At 37.5% G+C, this 13260-nt stretch overlaps 1 protein-coding gene across 2 annotated transcripts in view; it reads left to right on the forward strand.

Moving 5' to 3' along the window:
• Positions 1–2731: 2731 nt before the first annotated feature.
• The window catches only part of CSF2RB (colony stimulating factor 2 receptor subunit beta), a 39678-nt gene continuing 29149 nt past the window's right edge, over positions 2732–13260 (forward strand). Inside the window, exons 1-2 of one of the 2 annotated variants that reach the window (XM_074226845.1) lie at positions 2732–2820; positions 11990–12229. In XM_074226845.1, coding sequence (XP_074082946.1) covers positions 12154–12229 — 76 coding nt within the window. In that variant the 5' untranslated portion in view covers positions 2732–2820; positions 11990–12153. Of the gene's footprint in view, positions 2821–11989; positions 12230–13260 lie in introns of those variants that run through there. The other variant, XM_074226844.1, reaches the window with a different exon arrangement.

A 13260-nucleotide genomic window follows, 5' to 3' on the forward strand; every position in this document is an offset into this window, starting at 1 on the left:
CCCATTGCCTAAAATAAAAAAAAAAGAAAAAAGTTTATATTTGTTTTTCATCCCTCTTTCTTCACTTCCTTCTCTGCCTCTTCCAGCAGTCTCTTCCCTACATATTCATGCATATGTTTATTAATATCTCTGCCAGTCTATACCAAAGAGTCATCAAGCTATCCATCTAGAAATTCCTGAGGTTAGTGAGAATGTTGACAACATGCAGCATTTGCATCATTATCATCATCGTCAATATTAACAGCAACAATTAATGTTTATTTAGTATACTTTGTCACCTCTCTCTGAAGGTGGAATAGCATTTTTCAATGAATCCTTTGGAAAAAAAGGGTGAAAAAAGAGTCCTTTGAAGTTGTGATGAATAACTTTTAATCAGTTATTACATTTTCCTTAATTGATTATCTTTACATCATTGCATTATTTAATCTTAATCAGCTTAATTAAATGAATTAATTAAATTGAGTTATCAATTAAATTCAGCAGATTCCCAAAAGAACTCATTTTTCTCCCTGCTGTCTGTACTCTGGTGATCTTCCTTATCTTTAGTCTCTGTTCCTGGTACTGACTTCTGATAAGTGAGTTTCCATCCGATCTGCCTGGTGAGTTATCTGTATCACTTCTTATTTCCAAGCCAGATGCCCTCCTCCCCCAAAGTTCTACTTCATGCACTGACTTTCCCCCTTATCTATTTTTATATTTGTACTTTTTTACAGTGATTAGCACACAGCAAAGACTTTTCCATCCTTCTCTCTTAAGCCCACTTCTCTTCTAATGTTCCATATAACTGCTTTGTGAGTGGAGGAAGGCAATCGGGGATAAGTGACTCCCTCAGGGTTTGAGGACAGATTTAAATTGATATCCTCGTGACTTCAGAACTGTGCCACCTAGCTGCCCTGGTCCATAACCTTTTGAAGCTAGCATCACCCTTACAGTGGAGTGAATAGGAGATTTTTATTGTTATTTTCTCAGGACCTAGCAGCAGAGTTTTGCTCCTGGTTCATGCTTAATTAAGGTTTGCTAAAATGAATATTTGCATTTATACAGGAAAGAGAAGATTGGGCTGGGGCACAGAATGTCATAAAAGTTTTTCTGAGAATAAGTACAGTGCTGGAGAAATATAGAATATGGGTGATATCTAGGGTCCTAGTTCTAATCTGGAAGGGCCATAGAGGCCAGTGCAACCCCATCATATTACAAATGAGGAAACTGAGACCTAGAGGGGTTAAAGGGCTCGCCTAGGGTCACACACTACAAGAAAAGTACGAGACAGGATTTGAACCAAAATCCTCAAGCCAAACCCCCCACTTGATCTGCTGTACCACGCTAGTCTAATTGAATTCCTTTAAACAAAAACGAAACCTTCATAGAAGTCAGAGATCTAGAAGGGAGAGAGAAGCAGACAGGGATTGATATGGAGAAAGGAGATTTGCAAAACGGGGAAGTTTCTACAAGGCTCAGAAACTTGATCACCAATAGTGAGATCTGGAATCCATTGAAAATCCATTGAAGGGGCGGCTAGGTGGCGCAGTGGATAGAGCATCGGCCCTGGAGTCAGGAGGACCTGAGTTCAAATCCAGCCTCAGACACTTAGTAATTCTCTAGCTGTGTGACCTTGGGCAAGTCACTTAAACCACTGCCTTGCAAAAAAAAAAGAAAAGAAAAAAAAGAAGAGTATAAGTGTAAGCTCACTGGAAACCACTATAAGTCTATTTTAAGATTTTATGGAAAATACTCAACCAAGGATTTAGACAGAACTTTAGGATGCTCCACTATTAAATACACAGGAGTCCCAAGTTTTAAAAATGGAGGAGGCTGATCCATCTAACAACAGACCAGTGATCTTAAGTTTAGTTTATGGTGATACTCTAGAAGGAATCATTAAAGGGATAGTCTGTGATTGCTTAGAAGGGAAAACAGTGATGATTTTGAGCCAACAGGGAGCCCCAAGTAAAAGCACTTGGAAGCTACATGTGGATTAGGGAATGAGAGTGAGGACAGCGTGATCCTTCTCTGTCCTGATCATAGCACAACTGAAATTTTGAGTCCCGTTCTCCTTTCCAATAATTCCATCTTTAGAATACTGGAGACACTACCTTGTTTCCCACTCAGACATGGTTCTCTGTCTTTGACAGGCTCATGGAAGAATGATTTGGGATTCATGTTCTTTAGTGGCTTTTTTTTTAAAATTACACTTGAATATTAGTTTTCATTTTTAAAGCAAAAGGCAACTAAGACAGGTGACCTTAGACTCAGAAAGATCTACCCTGGCTGCAGGACCCTGGGCAAGTCACCACATATCAGGACCCTCTTTATGACTATAAATTGCAGAGACCTGCACTGAAAGAAGGAATTTCCATACTTGCAATCATATGTCTGGTTGCCCCCTCTACCTACAGGTAATTCGTATTGGTAACAGGATTCTGCCACATTTCCCTTGGCCCTGATATTCTATTAAGAAAAGCTGCCTCCAAATAGCTGTCAGTCAGACACCCTGATAAATAATAGATATTCTGAAAAGCCAACTCTTTTCTTGAAAAGGGAAAAAAAAAATGTTGAATAAAAGAATCCACAACCAAAAAAGACCAAACCCTTTACTTTCCCAATTATAGGAATGATTCTGTGTTGATGACTGAAAAAAAAAGTTATGCAGAAACAAAGCTTCTGCAAAATTACGACTTCCTCCCTTCCCCTCCTGCCTATCAGTTTCCATACCGCCCCAAGCCAGGGGAATTAAGTATGAGAGAAATAGGAAGTTCAAAGGCAGTCAGTCTCACTGGGTCCCGACTTTGTCAGATGGCTGGCTTCCCCACTCCGGAACAGGTAGAACCCGAAGGGGTATTTTTTGACTTGAGTTGGAGAAGGGGGACAGCAGGAAGGGATATCTGAAGGGAGTGTGAGAAGGGAAAACTGAGTTAAAAAATGAAGATGGGCATTTTCTGGCTTTTTTTGGAGTTGGGGAAGACTGGGGCCCCATCTAGGGCATGGCAGACCTGGAGAAATGATGAAAGATTTAAATGCCAAGCTAGACTGCCCTCACCCTAGACCTTTTAGAGAACCTGCTCATTTAGGCTCAGTTTGGGGCTCATGAATCTCAAGACATTCCCCCATAACCGATGACAGAGGGGTTAGGGTGGGGTGTAGAATGTGGTGGAAAAAAGCAGTGAGCAAGGAGTCTGGAGACCTGGGTACTGTTCTCATTCTGCCATTAACTTGCTGTGTGATCTTGGTTGAGATCCATATCTGTGCCTCAGTTTCCTCACTTAGAGAATGAAGGAATTGAATGAGTTGATCTCTTCAGTGTGATATTCTACAATTAAGTGTGTTGGGGTGTGTGTATGTGTGTGTGTGTGTGTGTGTGTGTGTGTGTGTGTGTGTGTGTGCCTACCAGATTTCATTTAAATTTTGAGTCTCTCCTAGTCACTTTGTATACAGTACAAAATTAATCAATACTCTTTCTGTTGTGTTGTATTGTGCTTTATTGAATTGAGGCAAAAGTGAAATGGGAAGATATGGCAGGGCAAGGGGTGTGGAATGAAGAGACACCCCTGCTCAAGATCCAAAGGTCACTTTGACTCAGAAATCTCCTTGGGGAAGGGAAAAGAGGAAGACAAGGAGCAGTAGGATCATTTAAGGCTACCTCGTGTCTGTGTGTGTTTCTAAAATGCAAAGTGATCAATGAATCACAGATCTAAAGCTAGAAGAGAATTGAGAAGTCATCTTGTCCAGTCCCCTCAGCTTCCAAAGAATGAACCTTAGTCCAGAAAGCTTTCATGACTTTCCTGAGGTTATTCAGGAAATGGCAAACTGTCTTTCTCTGTTTGGGTCTCCTTGTGAAAGTGTGGATGGAAGCTGCTGACCCACAAATCCCTATAAGTACAGTCCTTTCCATATTACTGTGACTCTACATTAGGGGATTTTACTATGGTCTTGGACCCAAAGTCAAGGAGAATTCCAAATTATTTTCTCTTCTGGCAGTTCCTTAGCCAAGAGAAGAAAAGATTTGGGGGGAGGAGGGACCATAACAGATGTTGGAAAAATTATTGTGTAAAAGAAGATTTAATTTTATTTTGTTTAGCTCTGGAGGTCTGAACTAGGATTCCCAAAAGTAGGGATGACAATTTATTATCATTATCATTATTATCCATCAATGTATTATCAGAATCATAGTTCTAAGAAGACCACAAAAGGGTCATAGATCACAAAACTACAATCCTTCAATGAGTCAGAAAATCACTAATGGCATCATAGAATAGCTGAAGAGTTTAGTGATTTTTCTCCCATAATTCTAAATTGATTTCCAGAATCGTAGAATTGATTCTCAGGTAGTTTTACTGGCAGAGTTCTAGACTACTTACTTTCACCTTTCCTGACTTCAGCATCTTCACTAACTTGGGAGATGAGTTGATGCCCAAGAGTGGTTTTAGGTTGTGTTTCTCTGATTCTGATGAGTATGAAAACAAAATCTTCTGGTCTTTATTGATAGTTTGTATTTTTCCTTGGAATATTATTTGTTCATATTATTTGACCACCTGACTCCTAGGGAATGGTTCATTATCATTTCACTTAATCTACATAGAATTTTGAATATCAAATTCAGAATAAAAATATTTAATATAAAATATCAAGTCATCTTTTCCCATGGTCCCACCTTATCCTCTAGCTGCATTGATTTTAATCATTCAACAGTTTTCAAATTTTATACAATAAGATTTATGACCCCTTCTAATATTTGGAGGTTAAATTTTCCTATCTCCCATCTCCACCTACTCTATTCTTCTCTAATTTTTTGATAGTGACTTTTTTATTCAGATCATTCAATCTTATACAATGTATAAGAAAAAGATCTAAATGTACTTCATTCCAGACAACTTTTCAGTTTCTTTAGCAATAATTGAAATTTCCTTCTCTAATAGTTTGTTTTCTTGGGTTTGTCAGACTCTAATGTGCATATGTTTCTGAATCTTTTGAAAAAAATTTTTAATTCAATTGTCAATATTTATTGATAATTATTGCCTTCTAGTATAGTTTGACATCTAACTCCCCTACTTATTTTCATTACATTCTTTAATATAATTCCTTATATTCATTATGTTCCTTATAATTCTTTAATTCCTTAATCTTGACCTATTATCCCTTCAAATGAATGTTATTACTTTGTTTAAACCTATAAAGTTTCCTTTGGTAATTTTATTGCTGTCACATTAAATCTGTAGCATACTTTGGATTGTTCTATCCTGTTTCTATATAGGAACAATTTAGCTATAAACATTAATTATCTTTTCAATTACTTAGGTGTTCATTTTTATGTAAAAAAGCATATGAAAATAATAGATTTTAGTTATAGTAGTACCAGACTTACACTTACACAACAGATGAACTCTCAGACATTTAAATGAATTCCATTGTTATCTTAAGTGAAAATTCTTTTCCTAGTTATTCCTCCTGGAATTTGTTATTAATATACAGAAGGGTCAATGAGCTTTTTTTTTTTTTTTTTTTGCTTATTTGTTTTATATCTTATAAAACACTCAGGCTATTTCCCCCCCCCCCTCCAAAGAGCTTAATAAAAGTTTCAAGGATTTTCCATTACAAATAATATTAGCTCTTGGTTTCAGATAGACATTTTTGATCCAGTAAGGAAATAGTCCTCTATTACTATGTATTTTTAGTATTTTTAACTTAAACGAAACCTTTATTTTGTTGGATGCCTTTCAATCTATTTAGATTGCCGATATAATCAGCTCTTCTTTATATAATGACATGCTATGACATTTGGTATATTATAGTATGCTTTGAAGCTAAGATACCAAGGTCATTCCCTCAACTTTCCCAGGGACAGACATCCATCTGCAGTGGATCTCAGACAGCAGCATATGCCATTTTCTAATATTGACTTCATGACATCCAGAAAACTATCCTTGCAATCAAAACTCAAAACAACAAGAAGCAAATTATAGTCTCAAGGGTTTTTCTTTTTTACTTCTAATAATAAAAATTCCACTAACCGCAGCTTAGGACTTGAATTCTATTAACTTCTCATATTTCCATAACACTTATATTTCATTCATCCTTTACTTACAAATTAAAATGAGCCTCATTCTGAGTTTCACACACACACACCACAAATACTTGATAAGTAGTCAAAAATGGAAGGAAATCATTATTTTTTTTAGGTTTTTGCAAGGCAATGGGTTAAGTGACTTGCCCAAGGTCACACAGTTAGGTTATTATTAAGTGTCTGAGGTTGGATTTGAACTCAGGTACTCCTGACTCCCAAACCGGTGCTCTATCCACTGTGCCACCTAGCTGCCCAGGAACTCATATTAATGTATTCAAATTACATTTTTAAAGCACCTTGTGCATTTTCATAATTTTCATTAGTGATAATCAAAAATTTTCAAATGAAAACTATTATTTAAACTAATTAATCTAACTAAACTATTAAAATTAATCAAACTCATTATTTGTATAGATATTTAAAAACAAAATGTATTTCAGCAAATATCTAAGTTTTCAAATACCTATCTTTTCTTTTTTTTTACAAATTTTAAAATTTTAAACTTAAATACAAAAATGAAAAAAAAGAATAAAAAATATTGTCTGTACATAGTAGATCATGAGGAGATTCAATCTAAAGTAATACATTTCCATTTCAAGAAAACTATACAAAAAAAATATTACACATGGTTTTCAAAGATGCAGTTCTTCCTTGCTCCCTTGTTGATTTTCTTTTTTTCTTTTATGTGTATTTTTTACTTTTTTTCTGCCCTCTTTCCTCTCATCAGCCTAAAGAAGGCTACAATTAAGCATGGACATATATATATATATATATATATATATATATATATATATGTATATATATATATGTATATATGTAGCTATCAATAAACTTACACATATGCACTCGTGCACACATATGTAAGATTATTATCTTTAATTCCACCTGTCTTCTGTTTCTCTGAAGGTGAACAGCTTCTTCCTTCATAAATCTAATCTGCTCATAATTTCCTACACCTAAAATAATATTACAATCCAAACATATCCTATTTGAGAAATCGTCTCAGTCCCCCTCCCAGTTTTCTCCATTCCTTCCATTTTTGATGACTTGGGTTTCATTTATACAAGGAAATCCTGGTCTAAAATAATCCCAATTATTCTTCTGACTCGTCAACAACACTTTCACCTCATAATATCATTTAAGGTCTAATGCTGCTGAATCTTCTTCCGTTGCATCTTTTCTCCTGGTTTCTTTGAAGTTCCTGACCTTTTGTTCTTCTAAATGAACTTTGTTATGATTTTTCTACTATAGCAAAATAATGTTTTAGCAATTTATTTGGAATGACATTGAATAGATTAGTTAGGTAAAATAATCATCTAAAAAATTATACCAATTTTATCTACCCCCAAAACAACTTAGATATACAATAACATAACAGTATCATATATTTAAACGTGAAACAAAATTTATTACCAGTCAAATGATGTCAATTCAGCTTAATGCATTTCAAATTATCTTACATAGAAAATCATTAATCTTATTAAAATGACTAAATGTTGACATGTTATACTAATCACACCGAAAACTTGGTTTAGTGTTATCATATATAAAGAATTCTTTTCAGTCTTTTCAGTTGTGTCCAAGTCTTCATGACCCCATTTGAGGTTTTCTTGACAGAGGTACTGGATCCGCCTTTTCCTTCTCCACCTCATTTTATAGATGAGTAAACTAAGGTAAACAGGATTAAGTGACTTGCCCAGAGTCACACAGCTAATAAATGTCTGAGACTAATTTTAACTCAGAAAGATGAAGGTTCCTGACTGTAGGCCCAGCAGTCTATCTGCTATAACCACCTAACTGCCTCACTGAACAATTATATCCAATGAAAGAAATAATAATGGTCAGACTTTATATAGCGCTAACTATATTGTCAACCATTTCCCCATTATATCACTTTGATCCTTATGACAATTCTGGGAAGTGGGTACCACTATTATTTTATTATTTTAAATTGCTTAAGATTGCATAGGTAATACATTTCCTGAGACTGAGTCCTCTCAAGAGAGACCACTCTTATTAAATTTAACATTCCTTAATTAAATTTTGTTCATTTTTAAATTGCTTCCTGATTGAAACAAGATTTTCTCTTTCTTGGTCAAGAAAAGGTTAACACAAGATAGCTATAAAATGCAAACCAAATATCTATTTTTTTTCACTCTGAGATTACATTTTACTAGCTGTCTTCCTTTCACTACACTAAAACAATAGGTTGTCAGTCTTCAGGGGAAAAGTGATCTAAGCTTTATTTTCCCCTTAAACATTTACAGAATTTAGGGGCAGCTAGGTGGTGCAGTGGATAGAACACTGGCCTTGGAGGCAGGAGTACTTGAGTTCAAATCCAGCCTCAGAAACTTAATAATTACCTAGCCGTGTGGCCTTGGGCAAGCCACTTAACCCCACTGCCTTGCAAAAAAAAAAAATTTATAGAATTTAATTCTTATTTTTCCTTAAATTCCTCAGAGTGGTACTCCAAAACTTCTGCTGTCTTATCATGGGACAAAGGGAAGAGGGGTGAATGCCTGGAATTCTCCCTTGCACTCTTAAAATGATTACTTTCCAGACTCCTTAATCTCCAAACTTCTAAAATCTCCTGTTTTTAATAGTTCTACAAACTAGGAAAGATTTCCTTTTTTGATTACCTGATTTTTTCTCAGAAATGAGAACAAACATCTTGCATGTTTATTTGTGGAAATTAGTCCCACTACCAGTCTGCATATTGGGTTAGAGAATTTAGCATCTGGGATAGCTGTTTCAACTACAAAACTTCATCAGTCTTCCCCAATCTTCTAAATTCTCTGGCTACAGCACATTTGTAGCATTCCTGACTGGTTACATCTTTCCCTTAGAAATCGTTCAAGGGGCAGCTAGGTGGCACAGTGGATAAAGCGCCGGCCCTGGAGTCAGGAGGACCTGAGTTCCAATCCGACCTCAGACACTTCATAATGACCTAGCTGTGTGGCCTTGGGCAAGTCACTTAACCCCATTTGCCTTGCAAAAACAAGCAAAAAAAATCATCAAGGGAGCAGAAGCTACAACACCAACTTGACCCAAGACAGAACATTTTCCTACATTTTACAGAGAAACAAAAACACAGACAAAATGATTACACTCATACTTGTTAGCCTGTTTCTTTTCAATTGGCAATAATGTGAAGAGCTGAATTAGCCAGGTCCATAAATGTTTTCCAGTTCCTTTTTGGGGGTACTGATCTGAGATGAGAGAGTTTTACTGGGTCACAGAGGGAGGATCTGTGACTTGGGGTGGGGATCAGAGGGGAATCTCTGCTAGGAGAGGGGCCAGCTGAGATGGGATGGGGGCATTTCAGGGGTTTTCTAATCTGGAATAGGGGTCAGAAAGGGAATCTCTGAGCTGTAATGGGGAAAAATGATCAAAGGAATCCCTGGTATAAGATGGGGGGGGGGGTCACAGGCTGAGTCTCTGAACTGGGATGGAAAGGTAATTCACCTAAATTTAAATCTAAACTTTACCTTAACTCAGAAAAATTTGGGACTGACAGGTGGAATCTGACTTAGGGAGGGTTTTTTGGTTTTTGTTGTTTTTTTGCCATGAAAGTTTTAGGGAAATATTTACTGGAGTACTCTAGGTAATTTTTCTGAAAGGTTGTTGTGCTAAGGTCAGAGTCCTGGTGGATAAATAGCTGAGGAAACAATCCAAGATATACAATGTATGAGCAAAACAGGCATAATAATTCCCCAATCAATCCAAAGACCCTAAATATAGAGACAGATTTTTACATATTAAAGACAGTTCATCAAATAAGACCAATTGATTAAAAGAAAACTATTTACCAGGATACAAAATTAGGTATTCTGATTTCTTATTGGCGGGAAGATTAGGGCCAGATTGGAAGGGGGAGAACTAGCAGGAACCATTACCTGAATTCAGAAAAAGGGGTGTCCCACTCCCCTTGTCTGTATCCAATTAAAGGGACATTGAAACACCAACTGATGAACTAATGTGTGGCCAGTTTTCAGATAAGACATGGGAGTTGTTTAAGATATGGAATCGTGAGAAAACTCTTGGTATCAGTCGTCAGATCTGCCTAGGTTACTGGTCGGCATAAGCAAGGTCCTTAGTTAAGGGTGTCGAAACAGCAGTTTAGACAACTCCAGTTACACAGGGCTAGGTTCAAACAGTGTAAAAACAGTTTTCTCCCAATTCCCACAATTGAATAAAGTTTTCTCCCAAAACAGAAATTAATCTAGACTGAATAGAAAGGGGACTGAGCTTGCTCCAGAATGGACTCACAAGATGAAGTCTCTTTGGATCATTCAATCCTTATATACCCATAGGAGTTCTTCATTATCCTAAGTTTTCCCATTTCCTCAGTCCACATGAAGGTCTTATTTTGTTTTGTGGCAAATTCTTTGTGGAATATCTTTGCACTCCCTTCATTTGACTATCATGTCTCTAATTTATTTTAACTATTTCTCTTTTCAGGAATCTACACAGATTCTCACTCAGTTCATCTTTCCAGAACCCTCAGTGAAACAAATTTTTAGTTCAGCCTGAGAAATAATTTCCTAAAAGCAAGAAGTCTGTAAATGGAAAAAACAGTCTTGTTTGAATTTCCCATCCTTAGGAACCTTCTCTGGTGGTCGAAAATCATTTGTTGTAAATAACATTTAGATTGGAAAGAGTAGCTTAGATTGGATGAACTCTGAATTCCTCTTTCTTCCCATCAGGTCAATTGTTATCATTTCTTTTCTTCCGTAAAGTGGGTCACAAATGATATCTTTGTTTCTCTCAATCTCTCTCCTTCCTTCTTTCCTTTCTCCCTCTTTTTCTACTCCACTCTCCTTCTTTCTTCTTCTCCTCCTCCTTCTACTTCCTCCTCCTCCTCCTCCTTCTTTTTCTTTTTTCCCTTTCTGTTCCCTTCTTTCTTCTTCTGTCTCTCTTTTCTTTCTTTCTTCTCCTTTTGTTCTCTTCTACTTTTCTCCTTTATCTTTCTTTCTTTTCTCCCTCTTTCCTCTTCTCTTCTGTTCTTCTCTTTTTGTCTCTCTGTGTCTGTCTCTGCCTGTCTGCCTGTCAGCTTGTCTGTCTGCCTATCTGTCTCTCTATCTCTCTTTGTCTGTCTGTCTGTCTGTCTGTCTGTCTGTCTCTCTCTCTTTCTTCCCCCTTCTCTCCTTCTCTCCACTCCTCCCTATCTCTGTCTCTGTCCTATGGAATCATGGTCAGTCAATGCATTGACTTAAATTAGTAAATCTTTCAAAGTTTTAAAGTCTTTAAATTGTTGTTTTAAAATAAATCATTCTCCTGGACCTGCTAATTCATTTAGTCTTGGTTTGAAAAAGAGATGCACATTACCAGGGTCGTCATTAGGAAAATATTTTGCAAACCTCAAAATATCATAGAAATTGATATGACTAGTGCTCTCAGGATGGGGATTTTTTATCATACTCTCTCCCTAAGTTGTTTCTTGTATGACTATAGGATTATAGGTCTAGAATCTAGAGCTTGTCTAATTGAATCCCTTCATTTTATAAAGGAGGATACTGGAGGTCAGAGAGGTTAGGAGACTTACTCTGGGTCACAGAGCTAATCTCAACTGTATTCTTAGTTCAGTGTGAGGCAGCGATGCCTTGGAACTCTGGAAGACCTGTATGCAGATCTCACCTGTGATGCTGGCAAGTGTGGTACTAACAAGTCAAACCTCTCTCAGCCTCAGTGCTAAAGAAATGTTGGCCGTCCCTATTGTAACTCTCACAGTTTATCCTTCTGTGGAGAGTGTGATCCTTGTTGCTGAGGTTTAATCCCCATCTGGCTTTGGGGAAGGGAGAGAGGAAGGAGCCTGGGTATCTTAGATTAAAAAAAGAAGTTTTTCTCTTCCTCTCTGATCTCTAAAGTTGCAGGCCAGAGTAGACTTGGGCAGGGCCTTGCCCACAACTAACTTTTTCTTTTCTGTCACAGAAGCTGGCCCTTGCTTTTGGGGAAATAAGCCGGAATCCCAAGGAAATGGAACCCACCCTGTGAATCCTGTGAAAAAAAAGAGGAAAAGCTTTGGCCAAAATAGCGATTCCGGCCTGCTGCTAAGCCCTAGGAAGGAGAGTGTGTCAACTGATTGTGCTGTGAAGATGAAGGGGGCCTGGAGATGGGTCTTCACCATCTTTCTGTCTGTATCCTGGGCTTCCAAAGAAAGTGACATCCAAGGTCAGGATTCTAAGACACCCCCCCTCCCATATTCCCTGCTCTCAGACCCTTCCCACTTCTAACTCATAATCTAAGCTACCTTTTTGGCCAAGCTTCCCTTCTACTTTAGGTCCCACTTTTCCCTATACAGATCGTGTGTGTGTGTGTGTGTGTGTGTGTGTGTGTGTGTGTGTGTGTGTGTGTTCTTCTCATGCCTTCCAGATTCCTTTCCTCTCTCTCTCTCTCTCTCTCTCTTTCTCTCTGTTTTTTGGTAGACAATGCGGTTAAGTGACTTTTCCAAGGTCACATAGCTAGCAAGTATTAAGTATCTGAGGCCAAATTTGAACTCAGGTCCTCCTGATTCCAGGGCCAGTTCTGGATCCACTACACCTCCTTGTTGTCCCAGAATTTCCTTTCATCTCAAGGAAGCTGAAAAACAGATTTTCTGTCTACATTTCATAATTCTTAGAGATTTTTTAGAAAAGTGAAGGGAGATGGGCAGACAGGATGGTTCCATAACCATTTGGCATCCCCATTGGGATATATTCTCCTGAGGTTCCAAGAGAAAAAGTGGACAAAACTAGAGAAGGGGACTTGTAATGTCAAAGACACAGGAACCCAAGAGAGTAAATAGCTTCAGTATCCTCAGAGACCCACAGTTTTCTCTCTAGAAGCTTATCTACCTGGAAATCAGGAGGTTTTAGAGAATTCTGGAAGAGTCCAGATGGTGAATTCCTTGGATGCAGGGACCAATCTTTTACTTTTCTTTGGTGTCCCCAAAACTTAATAGTGTATTTGGCCCATAAGTAATGCTTAATGATGCTTGTTAATTGACTGCATGCCCTTGTAACCAATCAATAAGTCATTTAATGTCTATTACTTGTGTTAGACACTGGAAACAATGAAATGATATTTGTCCACAGGGAACTCCCATTCTATCAGAAATGATAAAATGGATGCTCATGAGTGTAGACAAAATTGACAAGCATGGAGGAAGTCCTTGGTTATGGTGGTGATGGGAAGGGGTGATGCTGTAACTGGGGATGATGGGC

Source organism: Macrotis lagotis, chromosome 2 (assembly GCF_037893015.1).
Source record: "Macrotis lagotis isolate mMagLag1 chromosome 2, bilby.v1.9.chrom.fasta, whole genome shotgun sequence".
NCBI lineage: Eukaryota > Metazoa > Chordata > Mammalia > Peramelemorphia > Peramelidae > Macrotis > Macrotis lagotis.